Genomic DNA, 12,988 nt, shown 5'->3' with positions numbered 1-12,988 from the left:
AAGATATGGACATATACGCATGGATGTCTGGTGTACCTCACGGTGTCGCTCTTATTTTCCCTTATAAGATGTGGACATATACGCACTGGCATTATTAGCAACGATCAAAACAAGGACTATTTATATACTGTACATAGTAACCTCCTTGGGATGCATTTTAATATTTATTGAAGGATGAAGATGGTAACACCATATTTCCTCGGTTTGAAAGGTCGATCTGTATTTCTAGATCAACAATTTGACTAATATAATATTCCCTCCGTCCCAAAATTCTTGTCTTAAATTTATCTAAATACGGATGTATCAAGTCATGAAGTCATGTTTTAGTATTAGATGCATATGTATCTAGACAAATATAATACAAGAATTTTGGGAGGGGGGGGGGGGGTACAAACTAGATTTAAATTTAACATAGAGAATAATAGGAAACCACGGCTGTAAAATATGGCCAGACATCAAAATTCCAGTTCAACATTCATTGGGTGGCTAAAATTAAATTAATTAATTTAGAGCGAGTTACAGACTTTATTCCTACATTGTTTTTTTACACTAATTATCTCATTGAGAGAAAGAATGAAGAAGAGAAAATGGGAAGGATGAAGGCACGGGGCCCGGGAAGGTTTTTGGGTGTTGGAGTCCTATGTGTCTGGTGTCTGGACTCCCGCAAACTTCCCACACTTTTGTTTCTGGTTTGCGAGAGAAAATGCGCCCGAACCATCCCATAGACCGATACAGGCCCACGTTGGATGGTTTTCACGGTCCGGACAGCGCGGTGCAGACGGTCCGATGCCCTTATCTCTACATTGTTATTTTTAAGGTAATTACCTCATTCAACACTTTTCATACAGAGCAATGATACATACGTGTCGGTTCCCCTTCTGTCATTGGGATCAAGCACCGTAAGATCGAACCCATCACAAAATACCACTTCCCATGGCAAGAAAAATCGATCTAGTTGGCCTAACTAAACCAAAGATTCGAAAAAGAAATACGAGGCTACGAGTAATCATGCATATAAGAGATCGAAAGACTCAAATAAATTCCATGGATAAAAACATAGATCTGATCATAAACTCAAAATTCATCGGATCCCAACAAACACACCGCAAAAAAAGTTATATCAAATAGATCTCCAAGAGACCATTGTATTGAGAATCAAAAAGAGGTGTTTTATCCCATTTAACGAAATAGTTACCAGTTTTTACTGTCATTCATAGAGAATGTAAGAGCATCTATAGCCGGACTTGGCAAATCCGACCCCTTATTACGCCCACGGACTCGCCCGGGCACGCCCACGGGCACATCCAGACGCCCTCTCATATTTCCATCCCGGCATCCACATATATCAAATCTGACTCTCAAATCCATGCACGTTTATCATACAAGCTAATGTCGCACATAAATAGCAAATGTTGATACGAATCATTGATAGTATTTACATAAATTTTATTTTTAAGTCTCTAAACTCGTGACCGTACAATGACCGCGCGACCCGCCCGAACGTATGAGACGAGTTTGAGGTGCCCGGCTGTAGAGGCTCTAAACTCTACTATGTTAGAATGGACTGAGCCCAAAAAAAATTCCAAACCGAATCTTGAGGTGTGAAGACAGGACATCTTCAAGCTCCTGTTTGCTGAATCGTACACTGTATCGGGACGTTGGTTTACCAGTTGCCCCACGCTGGCCTGCCTGCGTATCATGGCGTCGGAAAGTAGCGTAGCTCTAGTCCAGTGTGCGTACACACGCCGCCTGCTTGGCAAACCCCGCACGTGTGCTCAGCTCAGGTGCCGCGCCAACCACTCACGTACCAGCTGCCGCAAAAATATACTCCTGCCACTCTCTACGTAGTGGATACACTATTTTATGTGGCAAGTTGGGTGTCGCGCGAACCAACGCCGCAGCAACGGCCAGGCCAGTGCGTGCGCGACGCTGACCGCTCGCCATGTTTGACTCACCATCCTCCTATCCCACCACTGCCTGCGACTTCTTCACTTCTTCTCATGTCCTCATCACCCCGCCGCTTTCCCCACCCCACCTCCGATCACTATATATGCCAGCCCGGCTGGCGCCATCCTCATCCTCAGCCGAGTCCAAAGTTCCAAACCAAACCAACGAATCCTTCCTTCTGCTACCCACCTGCGTGATCGACAGTCAACAATCCACCCAGCTCCCAGCGCTCGATCGATCAGCAGCGCAGCAGCTAGCTAGCCATGGTTGCCGCCGCCATGCAGGCCCTCTTTGACCAGACCGACCTGTCCCTCTCCCTCTCCCTGGTCCCCGCCGCCGCGCCGGCGCTCAACAAGGACGACTACCTCGCCATCTGCCTCGCCGCGCTCGCCAAAAGCGGGCAGCAGGTGCAGGGGATGGAGGGGCAAGCGAGAGTGTGGCGCCCGGCCCCCGCGCCGGCGCAGGAGCTGCGCTTCAGCTGCGCGGTCTGCGGGAAGGCCTTCGCGTCGTACCAGGCGCTCGGCGGGCACAAGTCGAGCCACCGCAAGCCGCCGCCCACCGGAGAGCGGTGCGTCGTGGTGGCGCAGGCGTCCGCGGGCGCTGGGTCGGAGGCGAGCGCGGCGGCGTCCTCGGGCGGGAGCAGCGGCGGCCCGCACCAGTGCACCGTCTGCGGGCGGGGCTTCGCGACCGGGCAGGCGCTCGGCGGGCACAAGCGCTGCCACTACTGGGACGGCACCTCCGTGTCCATGTCCGTCTCCGTCTCCGTGTCGGCGTCGTCCTCCGTGCTGAGGAACTTCGACCTGAACCTGCTGCCCATGCCGGAGAACGTTAATGCCGGGTTGAAGAGGTGGGCCGAGGAGGAGGAGGTGCAGAGCCCTCTCCCCGCCAAGAAGCTCAGGCTTTTGCTGTAAATAAAAAAAGGAGAGATGGCCAGTGCTCAACCGTCCCTTGATTGATTTGTTCATTTGTTGAATTCGATTAGGTATCACGCACCATGATTTGTTGATTTGTTGTGTTTATAAGGACACAAAGAAATGAAAACTATGGGCTTAATTAACCTCCCCACGTCAACCGATTCTGACATAACATCACACATTCACGTTACTCGACCTAAATCGGATGAGATGCTCTTCTTCGCTGCCGTTTTCTTACATCGATCGCGTCCTAACCGACTTGAAATCGACCTTCCTCGTCGATTACGACTTGAACCGGATGTTCCCCTCTACTTGTAAATCAATCTCCCGCTACCAGACCAACGTCGCTTCAGAATCCAACCTTTCTATTAGGCCGATCAGGATCAGCGATGGGCGGCAGGTTCGGGGAGGGGTCCTCAGGGGCGGAGCCAGGATTCTGGTATAGGGGGGCCAAGTCAAGTTCCTAAACTTTTTCTAGACCAAAAAATAACAATCATCATACTGTAATATATGCCACACGATACAAAATATTGATACACAGTTGTATAAGTTCAAATTTATCTTTACAATTGCCAATAACATGACAAAAAATTAATAATTTCACAGGAAGAGAACTTACCTGTTAAAAAATTTCAACTTTTAACCCAAGTAAGTCTCTCGTTTGGGGCTTAAAATAAAATCAATATTTTGGAGGCACTTCCATTAGAGCTTCAACTTGCTTGTCTAGTGGCAGCTCCCAATTTAACATGTTTTTGCTTGTTGTGCAACACTTACCATGTCCGGCATATCCTGATCATGGGTGTCAATTGGACCAGATTTATGACTTGCACATCAGCCTTATTAAGAATTTCAGTGGAGAACTGGAAGCAACCTGCTTAAATAATGAATTAACGTGGACAGTGTTTGACAACGCTTTTCTCTTCATAGCTGCTGAATTGTAGTGTGACAATTAGCTATATTGGATAAGTTTGACATAGGGAAAATTTGCATCGCAAATAATTACTCATACAAGATAATTTGCATCACGGTCACTATAATTTTTAGGACATGTACATGATAGGAATTCTTCATAGAATCGTAGCATTACAAGTCAGACAACCAGAACATGTAAACTAGTAAAATCTGATGTATATATGTCCAACAATGATACAAGATGAGAATTGAGATTAGTAGATGCATGGTGCGATGTGCTAAACCTTTGGATCATTGGCTAGTTTCTGTTGGTTGGAAATCAGGCTGCGAGCCTGCGTCGCGCCGTCGCACTTACGTTGTATGAATAGGATCGGGAGCAGTAGGTCAAGGAGAAGATGCGGCCGCCGGCCGGGCGGGCGAGGGCACCGAACAATGGGGACTAATCCACGTACATGTTTTTTTATGAGCCTATTCCACGTACATGCTAATCTTTTTTTTGAGCTTTTTTGGAGCTAAACGTACGTACAGGCTGATCACGCGAGAACATACGGCGCTAGTGTGGGCTTGACATGGGCCTTCGCCCTTTTTCTTAAATTAACGCCGTATAGGGGGGGGGGGTGTAACGCCCTCGATGCGGCTATATCTCCCACGTGTCGAAGCACGACTTAGAGGCATAACCGCATTGAAAGCAATGTCGCAAGTGAGGTAATCTTCACACAACCCATGTAATACATAAGGAAAAAAGATACATAGTTGACTTACAATCGCCACGTCACACAATACACGAATAAAGCATTACATCATTCAAATATAATCAAGGTCCGACTACGGAACCAAAATAAAAGAAGAACCCCAAATGCGACAAGGTCCCCGATCGACCCCAACTGGGCTCCACTACTGTTCAACTAGAACGAAACAACACAAAGGACAAGATCTTCATCGAGCTCCTTCTGAGCTTGGTTGCGTCATCTGCACGGTCTCATCGGCACCTGCAAACTGGTTTTGGAAGTATCTGTGAGTCACGGGGACTCAACAATCTCGCACCCTCGCGATCAAGACTATTTAAGCTTATGGGTAAGGTAAAGGTATGAGGTGGAGCTGCAGCAGCGACTAGCATATTTGGTGGCTAACATATATGCAAAAGAGAGCGACAAGAGAAGACAAAGCATGATCGAGGAAACTATGATCAAGAAATGATCCTAGAACAACCTACGTCAAGCATAACTCCAACACCGTGTTCACTTCCCAGACTCCGCCGGAAAGAGACCATCACGGCTACACACGCGGTTGATGCATTTAAATTAAGATCAACTTTAGGTTATCTACAACCGGACATTAACAAATTCCCATCTGCCCATAACCGCGGGCACGACTTTCGAAAGTTCAAAACCCTGCAGGGGAGTCCCAACTTAGCCCATGACAAGCTCTCACGGTCAACGAAGGATATTTCTTCTAGCGGGAAGACCCGATCAGACTCGGAATCCCGGTTACAAGACATTTCGACAAGGTAAAACTAAACCAGCAACACCGCCCGAATGTGCCGACAAATCCCGATAGGAGCTGCACATATCTCTTTCTCAGGGCACACTCAGATTGTCTTAGGTACGGGTAGGCCAGCCCAGAGCTGCCCCTGGTGGCCACCGGCAGCTGACATGTTGGACCAACACTCAGAAGAGCACTGGCCCGGGGGGGTTAAAATAAAGATGACCCTTGAGTCTGTAGAACCCAAGGGAAATAAAAGGCTAGGTGGCGAATGGTAAAACCAATGTTGGGCATTCCTGGAAGAGTTTTATTCAAGGCGAACTGTCAAGGGGTTCCCATTATAGCCCAACCACATAAGGAACGCAAAATCCGGGAACATAACACTGATATGACGGAAACTAGGGCGGCAAGAGTGGAACAAAACACCAGGCATAAGGTCGAGCCTTCCACACTTTACCAAGTATATAGATGCATTAATTAAATAAGAGATATTGTGATATCCCGACAAGTAAACATGTTCCAACAAGGAACAACATCTCCATGTTCCAACAAGGAACAAACTTCAATCTTCACCTGCAACTATCAATGCTATAAGAGGGGCTGAGCAAAGCGGTAACATAGCCAAACAACGGTTTGCTAGGACAAGGTGGGGTAGAGGCTTGGTTCAAAAATATAGGAGGCATGATAAGCTAGTGGTAGGTATCGCAGCATAGGCATAGCAAAAGAGCGAGCAACTAGCAAGCAAAGATAGAAGTGATTTCGAGGGTATGGTCATCTTTCCTGAAATCCCGCAAGGAAGAAGAACGCGTCCATGAAGAAGACAAACGGACGTAGTCGAACGGTTCCTCACAAACGCGACGTTATCGGAACCAACCCGAAGAAGCAAACACCGGAAAGAAGCACACAACATAGTAAACAACCACCACATAAGCATGGCATGATGCACAACCAAGTATGATGCATGTCCGGTTTAAAGAAGCATGGCATGGCAAAGTGCAACAAACAACCCTACAAATTAAGTGGAGCTCAATATGCAACTCCGTTGCATATTGACGAAACACCACATGACTTGTTTAGATTCGATCTCGTTTATGTACCCAACAATATTAAATGTTGATTATCATGACAAGGGGCGAAGCATATGAAAACTACCTATCTAGGCAAGTTTAAATGAGGCCGGAAATAACAAACAACAATTCCGAAAAAACCTCATGTGCATATTTAGATTTGGTGCAGTTCTGCCCTAAGCCATATTTTATAGTTGGTAATCATGCAAAATGATGTCACCATGTTAAACTAGGCAAAATTCTACCCCATATACATATAAAGTTTATTAAAATCCGAGTTACGGTTATTTAGTTATGAAATAAATCATTTTAGCATGGCATAGGGGCAAATTTAAACAAACATCATTTTAAACATTTTGAACATGGATGAAAGTTGGATATTATGAATCTAGACAAAATTCTAAGCAAGTTTCATATATAATTCATTTTAATCCGATGCACCAATTGTGAGTTATTATATGCATGATCCACAAGGGCTTTCCTGTAAAAATGCTCTCCTCTGGAAAAATAGACAAATTGCAGATTTGAAAAAAAACAGAGGCGGGCCGAATCGGACTTGGCCAACAACGCACAGTGGGGGCTCTCACCCAGTGGGCCTTGGCCCAAGGCGGTGGAAACAGCAGGCCGGTGGATCTGGCGCGGCTGGGCCTTTGCTTAGCCGAACGAGGAGGAGGGGGCGCGGTCAACGCGCTCGTCTTGGACGAAGCAGAGGAAACAGGGCGCTGGCAGCAGGGACTTGGCGACGACGAGGGAAGCGAAGGCGGCGGCGCCAGGTAGGATCTGGGCGGAGGGGAGGTCTTGGTGACGGCGGCTGTCCATGAAGACGGACTTGGCGCGGGCGGAGGCGCGCTGGAACGAGCGAGTCCCTTCTCGACGAAGAGGAAGCAGAGGCCGCGACGTGGCTCGAGGAAGACCTCGCGGTGAAGAACTCCGGGAAGCAGGGAAAGGGGCGACGACGAGCTCCTCGGGAGGCGCGGGACTTGGACGCGAGGCTCCGGGGCGGCACGTCGGCGGATCCGGGCGTGGGGAAGGAGGCAGGGGTGCGCGACTCATCTGCTCATCTCACTGGAGAGAGGATGCAGCGACTGCTGCTGTGGACTGAAGAAAAGAGAGAGAGAGAGAGGTTCAGAGAAGGTTCAGGGGAAGGGAGCAAAGAGAGACGGCGGACAGGGGACTCCGGCGGGCAGGTGATGGTGATGAGGTGCAGCAGCGCCGCTCGCATAGCCTCCTCATGGTCGCGGGGTCCGAGCGAACCAGGGGCACGGGGACGAGGGGCTCCGCGGGCACGGGGACGAGGAGGCTCCAACCAGCAAGGAGACAGGAGGGAAGTGGGTGGATTTTTTTTGGATCTGGCTGGTGTTGTGTGGTTGGCTCGATGTGGACTCCGAGGAGGATTTAGAGAGAGGGTGGCGGCAGAAGAAGTGGATGGATGGGACAACTCTCCTCAAAATTAGGGTTGTTATCTATCTATATGTTGTTGGATTAGGTTAGGGGGGCATTCGGTCCGTCCGATCGTAATCGGGCAGTCGAGAATAAATCGGTTAGGGAGTCCAAACAACAAAACGGAGACGTTTTGTAGATGTTTGAGGATGATCCGGACACAACGGTGGCGACAGTCTGAGTCGGGTCCGGGACAGCTTTTCAGACGCGCGCGCGAGGAGGGTCGCGGGCTGACGAGAGAGGTTCGGTTGGGTCTGGCGGATTGTGAAGAGCGGGTTGGTCTGAGAGAAGAGGGGAGAGATGCAGCCCGGCACGGTTTCCGGAGACCGAAAACGTCCGACGTTAGACCGGCTATACTGCCGCTATAGTTATCCGTTGGGGCATCAAACAATCTCCGAATGCGATGAAACTTGACAGGCGGTCTATCTACACTATAATAAGACCACACGTCAACTCTCATCCCATTCTGAGAACATTTTCCAGCCACTTATAAAATACTATTTTGGACATGCAGCGGGCGCGTGCAAGTGTGTCCGGGCTCAGAATGGACAACGGAGAGAACGAGGAGGCCGGGACGGATGCAAGTTTTGAAAACATGATGATGCAATGCACATGATGACATGATAAGATGCAACACGCAAACAAATGACAAGCCAACAACAGCAAATAAGCGGAGGACACCTGGCACATCGGACTCGGGGCGTCACAACACTCACCACTACGAGAGGATCTCGTCCCGAGATCTAGAATGGCACCGGAGGGAAAACGGAAGAGAAAGAGAAGAGGTAAAACTAAGTTGCTCCTTTGACAAATGAGTGAAACCAAAGAACCTTGAAAAGGTTAAGCCATTTTGAGAAAAGAATACAATGGTGATAAATGAAGTTGAAAGCACTCCGTTAGTAAAGAGGAACAAGGAAGAACAGCTTTGGGCAACACTCCGGTTGAGAAGGGATGCAAGAGTTTATAAGATCAAAAGAACTAGAAGAGAAGACACAACACTCCGGTTAGTTGAATAAGCACAGGAGAGAACACGATCCTGACAAAAATAGAAGACGGTTGAAGAGAGCAACATCACAATGCCTCCGGAACAAAAGTAAGACTAGAATGAATGAAGGAAAAAAATGAGAGCATGCTTACAACAAATGCTAGAACGGAGTTGTTGGAAAACCAACAACGAAAAGAATAAGATTGATATGGTCTTATGGAATACATCTCAAATTATGAGGGGACAACCTGCCACTCACGAAAAAAATTTGGATTGATAACAACAAGGAGACGAGAAACTTATTTCACCGGGAGGGTAGATGGAGAACTTGGATCATATATATCACCATTAATAGCATTAATCCTTAGGGAAAGCTTTAGGCGAAATATAACCCCAGATAAATCCAATGACGAGATTGATGGATTTTAAATACCTCATTCTTAACAACATGTGTATCATGATACATGAACTCAAATTATCAGCAATGACATAATACCACCTCGAATGATACGGTCGAAAGAATTGCACTCCGAATTGCAAGATGAAGAGTACTTGAGCTCCTTAAAAGAATCTCGATGAAAAACTTCGAGAAGGAATTAAATCCTTGATGAACCATCATGTAGAACCTCCATGAAGAACTCCGGTAATAAAAGAATGATCAAACGAAAGGAAAGAGAAGTTGAAAACACAAGGTGAATCCTTGTAATGATTAGATGGGTCTTCGCGACGAGATAAAACGGAAAACCTCGGAACTCCGAAAAAGAAAAGATGAAACAAATGAAACTGAGAATTTGATGAGCCTCCGGAATACGGAGTTAAACACTTGGTTGAAACAAGAATAAGTATTACATTATGCTTATCCTTCATCAATTAAATTGATGACAATCAACAGATTTGGCATACTACTTATTCTCGTGGAAAGGATTAAAGAGAGGTATAACTTATGCTTGAGAAGGTCTTCAATGAACCACCGGTAGGATTGAAACAATGAATAAATTGATAAAGAAGACAAATCTTGAATGAACCACCGTAAGAATTAAAAATGAACGAAGAGAAGATCAAGAAAACACTGGGAAGAATTAGCAAATGAATGAAGATGCTTGAGAGAATTTAGATAAAAGTGAATATAATAGATCCTGGACCAATTAGAGATCACTTGAATGATGCACCGGTAAGATCAGAGAATGATAACTGCAAACTGAGAATGAATAAACCTGAATTGATGGACTCCGGATAATCAATCTGAAAAGACTCCTGAATTTGCACCGGATGGGTGAAAAGAATAGTCACAAAGAAAACAATTATGAGAGGAAGACATCAAGATAGAACCACTAATCTTTGATAGAACGAAACAAGATTCAAGGGAAAACTCTTCTTCGGTCTTCAAATGCAGAGAATGACGATGAGAAACACCACCATGAATTATTTAGGCACTCCGGAAGAATCAAAACGAAGAGGTTGAGACAACGACGAAAAGAATTTGAAAGATCTTGGAGAAACCCTCTGACTGATGAAAATTCATTCTTACGTCACACTTCGAAAAGAAATTTGGATAGCTCTGGGAAAATAAGAAGAGTCATGTAAGATCCTGGAAAAAGACCTGTGGGTTAGGGCCCACTCAAAAGAAACACCGTTGAAATGATTAAAAAGAGAGGTTGCACCGGTTGATTTAAATGGCTTGAATGAGATAACAACCTCGGATTAGGTTTGAACGGATCTTGAAGGAAAAGACGAGCCTTCCGCGATATCTTCAGCACTCCGGAACAACTGAATAGCGAGAGGTGAATGATTAAGAATTGCACCGGCATGAGAAAGCATTGAAATGAGGAAAAGGGTATGATCAACACCAAAAGCTTGAATAGAATCCACCGGAGAAGAAAAGAATGAATAATGATGAACTAGTAGAACATCTTCATGAGAAACACCGGGTAAAAACATGAAGGAAAAAGAATGGAGAGACTTCTCATGAATAAAAGGATACTTGATTAAGAAATCTGAGTCCCTAAAGAAAACAATGGAGGGAGGGCGGGAAAAACAAAGGCAACTTGGGATGGATGAACGAACACCGTTGGGAAAGCTGAGATTGGATCTTGCGGATGTTGAAATGTTCGGATCCACTTGAAGAGAAACACACCGGTGAAAAGGATTGACATGACAAACTCGATGATCGAGAAGGATTGGTATTCACATAGAAATATGAGAACACCGCTTGGAAAAGGTATGGAATCAACATTTGACTTCGAAGCAACTCGAATACCAAAACTCAAAACAAAACAAGGATTGGCTTGCAGAATAAGCCGGAACAAACATATGATAGAGATTTCGTCCGAAATTTTCGTGGTGGGGCCTACAAGGGCTCGATCGTACAGCACCATCATGTACAAGGCAGTGCACATGACATATGAAGCGTCCTCGAGTCGGCATAGCCAAGGACTCTTTAAGACACAACGAGACCACTGTAAAACCAACCGTGAATAGGCGGACCACTAGACGTCGAACCCCAATTTCATATCACACATCTGTCGGAAAGATATCCTAAGAGCTACTTGAATTCCCACTTATAAACTCCTGAAACTTTCCGGTTATGCAATCAGGTGTTGGGGATACAGGGGAAGCATAATATCTCACCCAAAACTAGCAATCCTACATCCAGCTGTATCCATCCTTCAACACATAACCAAGAAACCTTCGGAAATCATCTACCTCAACCTTCGAAAAAACATCCGTTGTACGAGTTATGGCAATAATCCCGAACTCCCGCCCCAGTACTGGGTGGTGTCGAGGTTATCTCACCAACAACTGCATAAAAGAGATTTTTGATGTCGGCGAAACTAAACTCAGGTATTCCAGAACTGCAACGATAAAATTGTGACGACAACACCTCGGATCTCAACTCCCCGGGACACTGCCACAACCCCTAAATGACAGGAGGCACCAAGGACAATGTTCTCGTCACAAATCGATCGGAATGATTCCAAGATACCCGCGTGATCCTAAAAAAAATTAGTGAAATTTGAGAAGAGAAGAGTCAAAACTCTACGTCAGGATGCCTTACCAGAGCGATGAGGAGACTGGAGAGTAAAAAGAATTCCTAACCTCTCCGATATATAATTCCTAAATGGCTCAAAACATTTTTCTAGACTCAACAACGGCCGCTAAAAACAATCAAGCAGTGGGGGCTCCTAAGGTCAGGGAAGGCTCTGATACCAACTTGTAACGCCCTCGATGCAGCTATATCTCCCATGTGTCGATGCACGACTTAGAGGCATAACCGCATTGGAAGCAATGTCACAAGTGAGGTAATCTTCACACAATCCATGTAATACATAAGGGAAAAAGATACATAGTTGGTTTACAATCGCCACTTCACACAATACATGAATAAAGCATTACATCATCCAAATACAATCAAGGTCCGACTATGGAACCAAAATAAAAGAAGAACCCCAAATGCGACAAGGTCCCCGATCGACCCCAACTGGGCTCCACTACTGTTCAACTAGAACGAAACTACACAAAGGACAAGATCTTCATTGAGCTCCTTCTGAGCTTGGTTGCGTCATCTGCACGGTCTCATCGGCACCTGCAAACTGATTTTGGAAGTATCTGTGAGTCACGGGGACTCAACAATCTCGCACCCTCGCGATCAAGACTATTTAAGCTTATGGGTAAGGTAGAGGTATGAGGTGGAGCTGCAGCAGCGACTAGCATATTTGGTGGCTAACATATACGCAAAAGAGAGCGAGAAGAGAAGGCAAAGCACGATCGAGGAAACTATGATCAAGAAGTGATCCTAGAACAACCTACGTCAAGCATAACTCCAACACCATGTTCACTTCCCGGACTCCGCCGGAAAAAGACCATCACGGTTACACACGCGGTTGATGCATTTTAATTAAGATCAACTTCAGGTTATCTACAACCGGACATTAACAAATTCCCATCTGCCCATAACCGCGGGCACGGCTTTTGAAAGTTCAAAACCCTGCAGGGGAGTCCCAACTTAGCCCATGACAAGCTCTCACAGTCAACGAAGGATATTCCTTCTAGCGGGAAGACCCGATGAAACTCGGAATCTCGGTTACAAGACATTTCGACAAGGTAAAACTAAACCAGCAACACCGCCCGAATGTGCCGACAAATCCCGATAGGAGCTGCACATATCTCTTTCTCAGGGCACACTCAGATTGTCTTAGGTACGGGTAGGCCAGCCCAGAGTTGCCCCTGGTGGCCACCGGCAG

The 12,988-nt window shown here is 46.2% G+C and overlaps 1 protein-coding gene across 1 annotated transcript; it reads left to right on the top strand.

Moving 5' to 3' along the window:
- Positions 1-2,094: 2,094 nt before the first annotated feature.
- On the top strand, positions 2,095-3,012 carry LOC119331369 (zinc finger protein 36-like). Its single transcript, XM_037604532.1, has one exon. The coding sequence runs from the start codon at positions 2,211-2,213 to the stop codon at positions 2,856-2,858; it is 648 nt and encodes a 215-aa protein (XP_037460429.1). The 5' UTR covers positions 2,095-2,210; the 3' UTR covers positions 2,859-3,012.
- The last annotated feature ends 9,976 nt before the right edge of the window (positions 3,013-12,988 follow it).

This window comes from Triticum dicoccoides, chromosome 7A (genome assembly GCF_002162155.2).
Source record: "Triticum dicoccoides isolate Atlit2015 ecotype Zavitan chromosome 7A, WEW_v2.0, whole genome shotgun sequence".
NCBI classification, from domain to species: domain Eukaryota; kingdom Viridiplantae; phylum Streptophyta; class Magnoliopsida; order Poales; family Poaceae; genus Triticum; species Triticum dicoccoides.
The sequence above is the reverse complement of the archived record's forward strand: the minus strand, read 5'-3'. Positions and strand labels throughout refer to the sequence as shown.